Below are 16,031 nucleotides of genomic sequence, written 5' to 3'. Positions count from 1 at the left end.
GCTGCAGGTGGACTACCTGGCATGGCAGGTAAGTCCCCCCATCGTGATTGCCAGAGTGGGATCACCGACGCGCAGGTAGGTACATAGGACGGCGGGGAGGTGCTATGCAGCCCGCCGGCCTTTAGAGCCAGGTCCCAAAGGACGGCATAGCATGCCCGCCGTCATTAAACACAAAGGAGGCTCCTGCAGGGTCTAGCAAGCTATTAACAGAGCAGGAGATAAGACATTTTAAATTAAACACAATTTGCAATAAAGGATGACATAGTTACATATCTGAAAAGAGATTTGCATCCATCAAGTTCAGCCTTCCTCACATTTGTTTTTTGCTGTTGATCCAAAAGAAGGCAAAAAAAAAACAGTTTGAAGCACAACTTTGCAACAAGCTAGGAAAAAAAAAATCTTTCTTGACCCCAGAATGGCAGTCAGATTTATCCTTGGATCAAGCAGTTATTACCCTACATTGAAAGATTATATCCCTAAATGTTCTGTTTTTGCAAGTATGCATCTAGTAGCTGTTTGAACATCTGTATGGACTCTGATAAAACCACTTCTTCAGGCAGAGAATTCCACATCCTGATTGTTCTTACAGTAAGAAAACCTTTAATTTGCCTTAGAATAAATCTTCTTTCTTCCAGTCTAAACGCATGACCTCGTGTCCTATGTCAAGTCCGGTTTGTGAATAGATTTCCACACAATGGCTTGTATTGGCCCCGAATATATTTGTATAATGATATCATATCCCCTCTCAGGTGACGTTTTTCTAAACTAAATAGGTGTCATGCCTTAACTATGGTATCCTCTTACTTCCTGGTTCCACTGAGCTTAGCCACACCCCTTCATGACACGGTCTCCCTATTTAATCCGACCGCACCAGCTGATCGACGCTGGATTATTGAACTACGTTCCGTACTCACGAACCGGCTACAACATCGTTGTGAAAGCCCTCTGTTACCGGAGCGGACTGGAAGACTTCAAGTTCCCTTCACCTCTCCTCATCCTCGACTAAAGCTGAACTCTCTCCATCCAGGATAACCGCCTCTGAGGAGATCTCGGGAACCAGTGTTCTATGTGCCGGAAGCTAAGTAAAACCTCTGTGATAAGCGTTGCATCTCAAAGCTGTTATTTCCTGTCTCCAAAGTCCTTCGATAAAACAAACCCGTTACAGCTAACTTCAACTCATACTTTATCTCAGTTAGCTGCATCTGTCTTGCTTCAGTTAAAGTCTATGGAACAGCTATTGTAACTTCTTATCACCTAATTCATTAATACTACTAAGAGACTCTTTTCTGATTCAGTGTCTGCTAATTACTACCGTTTACTACTTAAAGCTACAGTGCCTATAATTGTGGACTTCAGTTATCGTTTACTACTTAAAGCTACAGTGCCTGTAATTGTGGACTTCAGTTATCGTTTACTACTTAAAGCTACAGTGCCTATAATTGTGGACTTCAGTTATCGTTTACTACTTAAAGCTACAGTGCCTATAATTGTGGACTTCAGTTATCGTTTACTACTTAAAGCTACAGTGCCTGTAATTGTGGACTTCAGTTATCGTTTACTAATTAAAGCTACAGTACCTGTAATTGGACTTAAAGTCAATACCTTTTACTTTTTATAATAAATATTCAAACTATAAGAAATCTGCAGTTGTGTTCCTTCATAACAAATGTTTAGACGTGACAGAATAATCCAGCCATTGTAATGGATCCAGCAGATTTCGATTCTACGATAACTACGCTGAATCAAAGAGTTGATACACTAGCCCAAGGTGTGCAAGACCTGCAAGTTACTAACGAAAGAATTCTCACTTATGTCAGAGATCTACAAACTCATACTCCTCATACTATTCTGCACTCGGGTAGTGATCCTGCTGTATGTAACCCTGAAAAGTTCTCTGGAGATCGTTCTAAATACAGGGAATTCCTCAACTCTTGCAAACTATTAATTGCTTTGAAACCTAGATCTTATCCTACAGAAAGAACTAAAGTTTGTTCGGTTATTTCCTTTCTAAGAGGTGAACCTATGTCATGGGCCCATTCCTTTCTGGAAAACGATGACCCCATCTTAGACTCACTACATGAATTTTTTGAAGCTATGTCCCTTCTCTATGAAGATCCTAACAAACAAGCAACAGCTGATTGCACAATCAGAACACTACAGCAAAGACATATACCCGTTGAAGATTACATTGCTGAATTTAAAAGATGGGCAGTAGAAACGCAATGGAATGACATCACATTGCGCAACCAATTTCGAATTGGTTTATCTGAAGCTGTAAAAGATGAACTATCTAGAACAGAACTCCCTACTACTTTGAACGCTCTAATTCACTTATCAATCAGCATTGACAGAAGATTAAGAGAAAGAAAGGCAGAAAAAGCCCTTTTACATTCTAAAGACCGCAAACCTTTCACTCCCTCAAAAGCTCCTGAAAAGACTTCCTTACCAAGTGAACCTATGGAAATAGGGGTAATAAGAAGTCCTCTCACTTCTGAAGAGAAGAACCGAAGACGTCAATTAAATCTATGCATGTATTGTGCTTCTCAAGATCATTTGGTTCCTGATTGTCCCTTATTAAAACGGACAAAGGCCGGTAGGCAAGCCTATACCTCTGCGATCTTCAGTGCACTCCCTTCTACACCAACCACTCAGTTCACTCCTATATCTCTTATACTACAGTGGGACAAGGTGAGAATTATGACTGAAGCTATCATCGATTCTGGTGCAAATGGAGTATTCATCGATTCAACCTTTGTAACAAAGAATAAAATTCCTTGTGTTCGAAAAACCATTTCTGTTCCTATTAAAGTGATTGACGGCTCCCTTATCTCCTCGGGACCGATTCTTCATGAAACCATCCCTCTAAAGGTAACCACCAATCATATTCATACTGAATTTCTAGTATTTGATGTTATTCCATCACCTCTCTATCCCGTTATAATAGGGATCAACTGGTTAAGGAACCACAACCCTCAAATTTCTTGGTCTCCTTTCTCTCTCACCTTTAACTCACATTATTGTAAAGAAACATGTTTACAGCAAATTCCTATTCTTCAGATCTCCAAAGAACCAACTATACCTTCTTGTTATTCAGACTTTTCAGACGTATTCAGTAAAAAAGAAGCTGAAACGCTCCCACCTCATCGTTCCTACGATTGTCCTATAGACCTCATACCTGGTGCCCCAGTACCTTTTGGGCACATCTACCCTCTCTCTGAGGCTGAATTGCAAATTCTCAAAGAATATCTGGATGAAAACCTACGGAAAGGGTTCATTAGACCCTCTAGTTCACCTGCTGCCTCAAGTATGTTTTTTGTGAGAAACAAAGACCAGACTATACGTCCTATCATTGATTACAGAGCCTTAAACAAAATAACAGTTAAAAATCGTTATCCTCTTCCCCTCATCAATGAACTGGTTGAACGATTGAAAACTGCTACCATCTACACTAAGCTTGACCTTCGCGGGGCATATAATCTCATCAGGATAAAGGCTAATGATGAATGGAAAACTGCTTTCCGAACAAGATATGGCCTCTTTGAATATCTGGTGATGCCTTTTGGCCTCTGCAACGCCCCTGCAACTTTTCAACATTTCATAAATGATATCTTTAGAGACCTATTGGACGTCTGTGTCATCATTTATTTAGATGATATTCTCATATACTCCAACACTCCTGATGAACATAGAAAACATGTCAGATGGGTGTTATCCAGACTCAGAACTCACAAACTATTCGCTAAACCCGAAAAATGTATTTTTCACGTCAAAGAAATAACCTTTTTAGGTTATGCTATTTCCCCTCATTCAATAAGTATGGATAATTCAAAAGTCGATTGTATCATCAACTGGCCTGTTCCCTCTACAGTAAAAGAATTACAGCGATTTCTAGGGTTCGCCAACTTCTACAGAAAATTTATTAAAAACTACTCTGAGATAGCTCACCCACTCAATCAACTTAACAGTAAAACACATCCCTTCAATTGGAACGAGAAGGCTCAAACTGCCTTCAATGAATTAAAGAGAAAGTTTACAACAGCTCCTGTTCTTCAACTTCCAAATCCTTCATATCTTTATGTCCTTGAAACGGATGCTTCGGAAATTGCAATTGGAGCTGTCCTTTCTCAACATAAAACTCCTCAAGAACCTCTTCATCCTGTCGCCTTCTTCTCACGATCATTATCTCCTCCCGAAAAGAATTATCCTATAGGAGAAAAAGAATTATTAAGTATCAAAGTGGCTTTAGAAACCTGGAGACACCTTCCTGGAGACACCTTCTTGAAGGTGCTCCGAACTCTTTAATCATATATACTGACCATAAAAATCTCGAATATCTTCACTCCAATAAAACACTGTCTGCCCGACAAGTAAGATGGAATCTCTTTTTTTCTCGGTTCAACTTCCAAATCGTCTTTAGACCTGGGTCTAGAAACAAAAAGGCAGATGCCCTTTCCAGGATCCACAAAGACACTATATTTGAACCTCCTCCACCTACAGTCATTGGAATTTTATCTTCTCTTATTGACGACATTAAAGATCTCAGTGAAGATGCTCTTGAACTTCCTAAATCAATTAAATTATCCAAGAAAAACGGTCTCTACTATTTCAAAGACCGGATTTACGTACCTCCCTCTTTCAGAATTAAAGTACTCGAATTTATTCATGATTCTCCTCTGGCAGGTCATCCAGGTATAAAAAAGACCCTTGAATTGTCTAAAAGATACTATTGGTGGCCTCGTCAAGACCAAACTATTGAATCTTATGTCAAATCTTGTTCTGTATGCCAAAGATCCAAACATGTCCATCATCAACCATTCGGTCAATTATTGAATTTACCGATTCCTGAACGACCTTGGCAATCCATTTCTATGGACTTCTTGGTGGAACTACCTCCTTCTCATCATCATACCACCATTTTAGTGGTAGTAGACCGCTTCACGAAAATGTCTCATTTCATTCCTTTAAAGAAGTTACCCTCATCCTCTGAACTTTCAAAAATATTCCTTGACAACATAGTTAAACTTCATGGACTGCCAGACGAAATCATTTCAGACCGAGGAACTCAGTTTACCTCCAAATTCTGGAATGCATTATGTGCTACTCTTCATATCCAACGTAAACTATCATCTGCATATCATCCTCAAACAGATGGACAAACTGAAAGAGTCAACCAATGCTTAGAGCAATATCTACGATGTTATTGCTCTCACTTACAAGACGATTGGATAACATGGTTACCCATGGCAGAATTCGCATACAATAACTCTTTTCATACCAGCAGCAAAATGACTCCATTTCTATCCAATTATGGATTTCATCCTTCCTCATTTCCTGCTCAGACAGTTTCTTCATCTAATCTCTCCGATTCGAATCAAATCTCTCATATGTCCTCTTTATTCAAGAAATTGCATGAAAATCTAGAATTGGCCTCCTCCAATCAAAAGAAGTTTTTTGATACAAAAAGACAACCTTCTCACCCTCTTATAAAATCGGTGATCTTGTCTGGCTTTCCTCAAAGAACATCTCTACAAACCGTCCATCAAAGAAGTTAAGTTCCCTTTTTCTTGGTCCTTTTCCAATAATATCGGTTATCAACCGTAATGTTGTTACATTGAAACTTCCACCTACTTTGAAGCTACATCCTGTTTTTCATGTGTCCTTGCTGAAGCCTCATCATCCTGACCCTTTCCAAAGAAATGTCACTACTTCTCCTGATCCCATATTGGTCCAGGGTGAAGAAGAATACGAAATTCAAACTATACTGGATTCAAGGATCCATCGTGGCTCTTTACAATACCTCATCAGATGGAAAGGATATGGAATTGATGAAGATACATGGGAAAACTCCTCTGTCGTTCATGCTGACAAATTGATTTCCAAATTTCACAAGCGTTACCCTTCTAAACCAAGTCAATAGCACCCAGAGGTTGCTCATTAAGGAGGGGGTACTGTCATGCCTTAACTATGGTATCCTCTTACTTCCTGGTTCCACGGAGCTTAGCCACACCCCTTCATGACACGGTCTCCCTATTTAATCCGACCGCACCAGCTGATCGACGCTGGATTATTGAACTACGTTCCGTACTCACGAACCGGCTACAACATCGTTGTGAAAGCCCTCTGTTACCGGAGCGGACTGGAAGACTTCAAGTTCCCTTCACCTCTCCTCATCCTCGACTAAAGCTGAACTCTCTCCATCCAGGATAACCGCCTCTGAGGAGATCTCGGGAACCAGTGTTCTATGTGCCGGAAGCTAAGTAAAACCTCTGTGATAAGCGTTGCATCTCAAAGCTGTTATTTCCTGTCTCCAAAGTCCTTCGATAAAACAAACCCGTTACAGCTAACTTCAACTCATACTTTATCTCAGTTAGCTGCATCTGTCTTGCTTCAGTTAAAGTCTATGGAACAGCTATTGTAACTTCTTATCACCTAATTCATTAATACTACTAAGAGACTCTTTCTGATTCAGTTATCGTTTACTACTTAAAGCTACAGTGCCTCTAATTGTGGACTTCAGTTATTGTTTACTACTTAAAGCTTCAGTGCATATAATTGTGGACTTCAGTTATCGTTTACTACTTAAAGCTACAGTGCCTATAATTGTGGACTTCAGTTATCGTTTACTACTTAAAGCTACAGTGCCTGTAATTGTGGACTTCAGTTATCGTTTACTACTTAAAGCTACAGTGCCTGTAATTGTGGACTTCAGTTATCGTTTACTACTTAAAGCTACAGTGCCTATAATTGTGGACTTCAGTTATCGTTTACTACTTAAAGCTACAGTGCCTATAATTGTGGACTTCAGTTATCGTTTACTACTTAAAGCTACAGTGCCTGTAATTGTGGACTTCAGTTATCGTTTACTACTTAAAGCTACAGTGCCTGTAATTGTGGACTTCAGTTATCGTTTACTAATTAAAGCTACAGTACCTGTAATTGGACTTAAAGTCAATACCTTTTACTTTTTATAATAAATATTCAAACTATAAGAAATCTGCAGTTGTGTTCCTTCATAACAAATGTTTAGACGTGACAATAGGTTTTCATTTGTTAACCTTTCTTCGTAGCTGATATGTTCCATTCCTTTTATTAATTTTGTAGCCCGCCTCTGCACTTTTTCTAGTGCCATGATATCCTTCTTTAGAACAGGTGCCCAAAATTGCACAGCATATTCAATATGTGGTCTCACCAGTGATTTATAAAGAGGCAAAATTATATTCTCGAGAATGAATGCCCCTTTTCATGCATGACAATACCTTACTGGCCTTGGCCACTGCTGATTGACATTGCACATTGTTGCATAGTTTGTTGTCTATAACAATTCCCAAGTCCTTTTCGTGTGTTGTTATCCCTAATTCGCTTCCATTCCATTGTGCATTCTTCACGCCGAAGTGCATAACTTCGATTTTTCAATATTTAATCTGCCATTTGAGTGCCCAGTCCCCCAGTCTATGTAAATTCATCTGCAGCAAAGTAATATCTTGCTCACATTGTATTACTTTACAGAGTTTTGTGTCATCTGCAAATACTGAAACATGACTTTCAATGCGGAATGACTCTTTTACAGAAAGTGTTTGGAAGGCTGTGCAAGTCACATGCAGGGAGGTGTGACTAGGGCTGTATGAACAAAGTGATACAACTCATAAATTGCATAGAATTCAGTAGTTAAACTGCAGGGGCATGATCTATATTCCAAAACCACTCCATTAATCTAACGTGTCCCTTTAAACTTAACCTTTTTTAAAACAGAACTTCTTGCCTTTCCTACTTCAAATGTTGCTACTCCCATGTCTGTTTTCCTCCAAGTCAACGGTGCTACCTCGCAGGCTCACTGCCTAGGTGTTCTCTTGAACTCCAAGCTCTCCTTTACCCTTCATGTCCAGTCGATCATCAAATCCTTTCACTTCCATCTCAAAAACATAGTGCTCATCCACCCCTGTCTCCATTCCTTCAAAAGTTCATTGATAACCTACTTCTTCTGGGAAGCATATCAATTAAACTGTTACTAGTTTTCCCTCCCTGTACCATAATTCTTCTCCTGCAACTGTCATTAAAAAAAATATATATATATATATATATATATATATAAAACACTAAGCCCTCAGTGAATATTATTATAGCAAACTACATTTCTAGCCTTCCCTTACCTTTTGTGTTTCTATACCCTAATCCTTCTAGCACGGAAGCTCATTTTGAGCATGGCCCTCAACACCCTCTGTTACTGTGCTTGCAACTCGCCTGGTTACAAATAAGTGTATAAGTCCACCCATTGTACAGTGATGCAGAAATTTTGGGTGCTTTATAAATAATAAAATAATGCTGCACAAATTATATTCAAGGAATGTAGCCCTTGGACAGAACACTCTGCATTTGTGCAGCCCTGATGAGGCTGGCCATTCATGCCTGACTGGTTACCTTTGGTTGCTTGGTGCATCACTGACACACATACCTATGGGCCTGCCACCCACTGACTTCATAACTTCCAATGTTTGAAGTATGATACATATGTAAAAATGTAGAATAAATGTTACTTCCAACTTTTGCTATACTTTGTAATATATTGGCCACATGAAAAATCTTCCATATTAGTGTATTTTTACAAATCATATCATATTATAACGGTAATATTTATTGGTAAGCCCACACATAAAATTTTCTATAAGAAGCATCTTATTGGCTGAGCATGACGATTGCTGTCCATGCTTCATAGAGTCCCAATGCTTCTCTATGAGAACTATTGGAAGTAATTGCAACAGATTATGGCGCTGGCTTAAATGTTTGATTATCTGGGGGTGGGGGGGGTGGGGCCTGACAGCCAAGATGGCCGGTCACGATTACTGAGAGCTCCAGCACCGACAAGCAAAATATATTCATTATAATCAAAAGGCACTAAGCAAGCGACTCACAGTGACCGGAGAGAGACATAAGATCGAACGGGGAACAGGATGATACCTGTCTGGACCCGAAATGCCGCGAAAACACCTGAACCGGCCATGCGGCCTACTCAAGAGTGGTACCCGATGTCTGGGGGAGGCGGCCGATCCCCTGACTGGGGACGCGTTCACAAGCGACAATCCAAAGCAGCCCTGCGACCCCCCCCCCCAAGGACCAGCAGGGGATATCCCGGTCCTCGATGGGGACGAAAAACCCTACAAAACCCAAGCGCCCACAGCGCCAAAGATACCGCGCAACCTTATACACGAAGCAGAGATCACAAGCAACTGCTCAGACCCACAAACCTTCCTCTGGGCAGGGAGTCACACGGAGTCAAAATCCGACCCACCGTCCTCATACCCGCGGGGACTTCGGGAGAGCGGAGCCCCGGAGGGCCCACGGTCCCGCCAAAACAGGCAAGGGGACCCGAAGACACAGGGAAGTGACCCCCGTGACAACCCGGGCTGGACGATCTGAGCGGCCCCGGCGCCACCACACCAACCTTCCAATGCACCCACTGGGACACAAGCTACAGCAGGCCCATGAAATGGAAGGCAGAAGCCACGCAGAGATAACCCCGGCGTGGCCCGCGAGAGGGGTTGGTTGAACGACATGGGAAGAAACCGCTGGCCTAGCGGGCAGAGCACAGGGACACTCAGTGGACACAAGAGACTTGAAACACCCCACAGTGAGACATGTGCCTGCACCCACAATATGCTGATAAGTGAAACGTGCTCATGCATTGATATTTGCCCATAGCTGATACTAGTGTGCAATGGTTAGGGGCATATAAATATTGTATTCCTGCAGTCGATAATACGCCTATAGCTAATATGTGCCTATCCTTAAAGCTGGCTCACATATATCGTAACATACGCGCCAGTATTAACACAAATGCTTCAGTCAGCAATAGCCATACTTGGCGTTAACTTGCTGACATAACATTTTGATGAATCATCGCTATGGTTATTTATGTGTCAAAAGTTTAATTAGAAACACAACCACTAAGCTAAGCCACCTCTGTTAACCCCTAAATACTGTGGCTCCACTATTGATCAACAACAAAAGTTAAGCATAAAGAATGTGACTCATGTTTAAAGCCACCGTCTCCTGCCTAGTGCCAACCGTTAATAACATGTCACTAACACTTTCAACGTAAAAGCTGTCTTTCCTAACGAAGCAAAGCTACATACATATTAGCTTCGTTACATACACGTTTTAACCTGGCGTGCTAAAATCGAATTCAATGATGTTTAATAGCCTGTTATCCTCTTGTTATATATATATATATATGCAAATATATGTATACCTACTAATATATTACTCAGTCATGCTTTATGTTTAGTAAAGATAAGTTTACGTTAAGCGACTTACAAAATAATATAAAAAATGAGGCATTGATAATAATTTGGAAATGTAACTAACGGTGCTATCGCTATATTATCCCTACTCTGTGACAATTCTTGCATTTCCTTTTCTTTATTCTGTACCCTTCACACGTGCCTTAATAAAAGAAAGATTGACAAAAAAAAAAAATGTTTGATTATCTTTTTTTTTTTTTTTTACAAAGCATGGTGAAAATGTTTTATTATTGTTTATTTTCTTATTTATAGGCTAAAAGTGCCTTTGACTGTGGAAGAAGTAATGAATTTTGGTGAGAGTAACAGAGAGCTCTTCATAAAATCTGGCACATACAGTATCATTCCTATTACAGTCACTCAGCCAGGTCTTACTATAACTTGGATTTTTTCTTCTGACACTAAAAGTATTACATTCAGTGTGGTTTATCAAGAAACTGAAAGTGCTCCTTTGGATCAGTGTAAGGTACGTGCCAAGTTAGCATTTTAACAGAAACACACTCTGTAATTTGTCAATATTAAAATTATTAAAATGGCACTATAAGCAAAATAACCATTAAATGTCATTGTAGTTGTTTTGGTGCCACGTGGTTGCAGGTCCCATTCCCTCAGCTTTTAAGTAAAACTGTCACCTGATTCTTTCAGCCTGCATTTATAGGTTTTCAGCAAAACACTGAAATGGTTTGACCAAGAACACCCTGCAGCCTAATAGCACCATAACCAATGTAATGGAATACAGTGGTTGTGATGATTAGACTGCCCCTTTTGTCTCTTGCTGTTTTTACACTATATATGTAAAATGCAGATCAACTTGCTATAGAAAGCGCTAGTATATTTGATACATAAACTATACCAATCCTAAAAACTGTGGAACACTTAATTTACAGTATTGGCTACTTACAAATAGGGGCACAAGGGCACTCATAACACCATAACCACAACAGCAAGCTGTAGTGGCCATGGACCTAGGAGCATTCCTTTAACTGCAAAGATTCCTTAATGTTTGTTTCTTAAAATGTTGGTAGAGCAAGGAACCAATCAAATTTGTCATACAAAAACATTCTTAAGAATAATGTATAATAATATATTGTTTTCAGGTGCTAATACCAATGATCCGTTGTAATTCTCATAAAGAGTCTATCCAAGGAGAGCTAAAAGTTAGGAATCCTGGCATTTACTCCCTGATATTTGACAATACATTTTCAAGGTAAGTAAATGTAAAGTAATCTTCACATATTCCAGGCTGTTTTCCACTTTACATTTATTTATAGATATATAGTGAGGACTTATTCTATCCAGATACTTTATTCAGGTCCTGGGGTTACTAAATGCGTAGATATGTAGATATTTTGATTCAAGGAAAGACCTGACTGCCATTCTGGGGTTGAAAAGGAATTTGTTTCCTAGGTTGTTGCAAAATTGGAAAGTTCTTTAAACTGGGTTGTTTGCCTTCTTTTGGATCCGTAGCAAAAACAGTTGTAAGAACGGCTGAACTTGATGGGCGCAAGTCTTTTTTCAGCCATTGTAGCTATGATATTGACCATGCTATACACTCTAGTTATATTCCCAAATAGTTATCTAAAACCCAATCATTATTGCTTAAAGGAACACTATAGGGTCAGGAACACAAACATGTATGTTTTTAACTCCCTTAAAAGGCAATAAACAACAGAAGGTAATAAAATGTACCCTATTTGCAGCGCCGCGCTGCTTCGCTGGTGTTGGCCCCACCCCTGATCCGCCTTATGGAAAGCATTGGATTTGCTTAAATTGGCAAGGAGGCGGGACTCTGCAGCACTGTCCCAAGAAGCACCTTCAGTGGCTATCTAAGGAGTGGCTGCTGGAGGTGTCCCTAGGGGGCAATTGTAAACACTGCCTTTTCTCTGAAAAGGCAGCGTATACATGAAAATGTCTGCATGGAACGATTATACTCGTTAAGCTGTAGTTGTTTTGGTGACTATAGTGTCCCTTTAATCTTCTCTATATAATCCGCTGTTTTAGTTTCTATGGGGCACCAGTGTGAGAGTTGCTTAATCCTTGACACTGATCATGACTTATGTGTACATGTACTGCAAAGGAAAGCATAGTTTGGCAGCAGTGCTGTCAAAATGATAAAGTATAATGACTTATTCTCTTACATATGTTATAAGTGAATATACTTCTATTTTTTTGTACACTTGCATATTAATGTTTATGATAAATGCTAATGTAATTATTTCTTTTACACAGGTTTATATCAAAAAGAGTATTTTATCGTTTAGGTGTTGAACAACCAGTGGTCTACGATGGAAGTGATTTGCCTTAGAAGAATTTAAGAATTGTATTTATATTATAATACTGCTTAAGGAAAACTGGCATGATATATTTAAATTTTTGCACATTTCCTAAAATATATCTTCGCTATTTAAATATTGATGGTGTTGTAACTATGCAAAAAATGTTAACAAGAGGAAAAGTTATGCATTATGTACGTTATGTTTTCAATAATAAGACAATGTTGAGCTGTTTATCTTAATTTTCTTTTAAATCCAAGTTCGATATATTTTACATTTGCTATGACTCAGTATTTTAGTTTTATTTTTTGTAGCTTTAATATCTGTACCAATAGGGTAAATATCTGTACTTTAGGAAAGCACGCTGCCAATAAGTGTTGCATTTAAAAAAAAAAAAAAAAAAAAGTTTCTCTACTGGTAGTGATAAAGACTACTGACAATTTTAAGGGGTAAACATGAAAATATGTATTAAACAAGTATAACTACAAAAAAATGTGTCCATCAAAATGTATTCCATCCTGCTTGATGACTGTCTGGACAATTGTTTGAGAGCAACTAGGCACTTGAAAATCTTTGACCAATCCTTTTTCAGCAGATTTTACACAATCTTGGACTCCTTTTAAGAATAGGGGATAAAACATTTTTTAGATACATAAATGAGAAAAGGAAAGTAAAATAAGGATTAGTTAGACTAAAAACAAAAGAAGAAAGGTATGTAGAAGAGGATAAAGGCATGGCTGTCTGAATTAATATTTTAGTTCAGTATTTACAAATGAAAATGAAGGAAAGGGACCTCAATTAGTTGAGTTTGCAGAGGAAGATGTTCTATTTCAGCTGTTTAAAGTAAAGAGAAATAAGTCTATGGGACCTGATGGGATACACCCAGTTATTAAAAGAACTTGGTGTATTGGAAAAAACATTAACCATTTATTTAACCAATCATGTTAATAGAAGTAGTCCCAGAAGATTGGAAATTAGCGAATGTTGTGCCAATTCACAAGAAAGGAAGTAGGGAGGAGTCAGGCAACTATAGGCCAGTAGGCCTTACTTCAGTAGTGTGGAAGGCAATGGAAACAATGTTAAAGAATAGGATTGTTGAACATCTAAAATCACATGATTTCAAGATCAGAGACAGCATGGGTTTACTTCAGTAAAAAAGAAAACTAATCTTACTGACTTTTTGATTGGGTAACTAAAATATTAAATCAAAGTGGTGCATTAGACATTGCTTACCTAGATTTCAGTAAGGCTATCACACATATACTTATCAATAAACTGCAATCTTTGAGTTTGGATTCCAATATTGTTAAATGGGTTAGGCAGTGGCTGAGTGACAGGCAACAGACCGTTGTAGTCAATGGGCTATATTCAAAGCAATGTCTTGTTACCATTGGGGTACATCAGGGATCTGTACTTGGATCCATTCTCTTCAATATTTTTATTCATTTTGCTGATGATCCGAAAAATTGTAACAGGGTTGATGTTCCGTGAGGAATTAGCCAAATGACAAATGATTAGCTAAACTAGAAAAATGGTCAGAGCTGTGGCAGCTGACATTTAATGTGGATAAGTGCAAGATAATGCATCTTGGGCATAAAAACCCAAGGGCAGAGTATAGAAATTTTGATATAGTCCTAACCTTAACATCTAAGGAAAGGAATTTAGGGGTAATTATGTAAGCGGACTTAAAGTTAGGCAGACAATGTAAAGCATCAGGAAATGCTAGCAGAATGCTTGGTTGTATAGGGAGAGGTATTAGCAGTAGACAGAGGGAAGTGCTCTTGCTATTGTACAGATACCTTATTTGAAGTATTGCAGGCAGTACCAGAAGGATATTGTTCCTTTGGAAAGAGTTAAGAGGAGGGCTACTAAACTGGTTAATTGATTGCAGGGTAAAACTTACCAAGAAAGATTAAAGTATCTTAACACATATGGCTTGAAGAAACGAGGAGACAGAGGGGAAACATTTAACCCCTTAAGACCGCAGGACGTTCTATGCCGTCCTTATTTTGATGGCTCTAAACGCCGCAGGATGGCATAGAACGTCCTGCGATCTTTTGTACTTACCAGGTCGCCGGCGATCCTTGCGAGGACCCCGCGATCACATGGACGGCATAGCCGTCCATGTCAATGCCAGCAGGGGGAGTGCCTGTAATGACAGGTACTCCCCCTGCTGCCTGGAAATAAAATAAAATAAGTTAAAACAGCGTAAAAATAAGATTATATATACTTAGATCATATATATATTTATTATATATATGATCAAAGTATATATATATATATATATATATATATATATATACACATATACACATAAATATACATACACGGTCTACGTGTATTTTAATATTAATATATACATAATTATATATATATATATATATATATATATATATATAATAAAAATACATGTACAATGATATTGATTAAATATATATATATAATTTGTATTATATATATATTTATATATAATAAAAATAAATAAATATATAAATATGTTAAAAAATAAAATTAAAATTTTTTTAAAAAATAAATAGATAAATATATAAACGTGCGTAATTTCGTTCTAACTGTATTTTAAAATTAATATATATATTTATATCAAAATACATGTAGAGCGAAATAATATATATATCTATATACATAAGTATATACGGATATATCACTATATATATACCTATATATAAATAAAAATAATAAAAAATATATACATATATATATATATATATACACATATATATATACACACACATATATATATATATATATATATATATATATATAATAATTCTATGTATATATTTATGTAATAATTTTACATAATTAGGTCATTTTATTAATTACAATTTGCAGGACCTGCCTGACAACCCAGGCCGAAAGTTCAGGGAATTACATTTTCTAGCACTATATTTAACCCTGTAACTTTCCAAGACACCATAAAACCTGTACATGGGGGGTACTGTTTTACTCGGAAGACTTTGCTGAACACAAATATTAGTGTTTCAAAACAGTAAAATATATTACAACGACGATTTTGTCAGTGACAGTGACATTTTTTGCATTTTTCACACACAAATGGCACTTACACTGATGATATAATTGTTGTGATACGTTTTACTGTTTTTAAACACTAATATTTGTGTTCAGCGAAGTCTCCCAAGTATAACAGTACCCCTCATGTACAGGTTTTATGGTGTTTTCAAAAGTTACAGAGTCAAATATAAGGTTTGCGTTTCAGTTTTTTCACATTAAAATTTGCCAGGTTGCCTTTGAGACCATATGGTAGCCCAGGAATGAAAATTATCCCCATGATGGCATACCATTTGCAATAGTAGACAACCCAGGGTATTGCAAATAGGGTATGTTCAGTTTTTTTTAGTAGCCACTTAGTCACAAACACTGGCCAAAATTTGCGTTCAAATTAGTTTTTTTGCATTTTTAAATATTAACACTAACTTTGGCCAGT

The 16,031-nt window shown here is 38.0% G+C and overlaps 1 protein-coding gene across 3 annotated transcripts in view; it reads left to right on the top strand.

Moving 5' to 3' along the window:
- FYCO1 (FYVE and coiled-coil domain autophagy adaptor 1) overlaps positions 1–14,002 on the top strand; it is a 260,863-nt gene extending 246,861 nt beyond the window's left edge. For all 3 annotated transcript variants that reach the window (XM_063452011.1, XM_063452010.1, XM_063452009.1), the window contains 3 exons: positions 10,548–10,758; positions 11,390–11,499; positions 12,522–14,002. In XM_063452011.1, coding sequence (XP_063308081.1) covers positions 10,548–10,758; positions 11,390–11,499; positions 12,522–12,597 — 397 coding nt within the window. In that variant the 3' untranslated portion in view covers positions 12,598–14,002. The remainder of the gene's footprint in view (positions 1–10,547; positions 10,759–11,389; positions 11,500–12,521) is intronic.
- The last annotated feature ends 2,029 nt before the right edge of the window (positions 14,003–16,031 follow it).

Source organism: Pelobates fuscus, chromosome 4 (assembly GCF_036172605.1).
Source record: "Pelobates fuscus isolate aPelFus1 chromosome 4, aPelFus1.pri, whole genome shotgun sequence".
Lineage (NCBI taxonomy): Eukaryota > Metazoa > Chordata > Amphibia > Anura > Pelobatidae > Pelobates > Pelobates fuscus.
The sequence above is the reverse complement of the archived record's forward strand: the minus strand, read 5'-3'. Positions and strand labels throughout refer to the sequence as shown.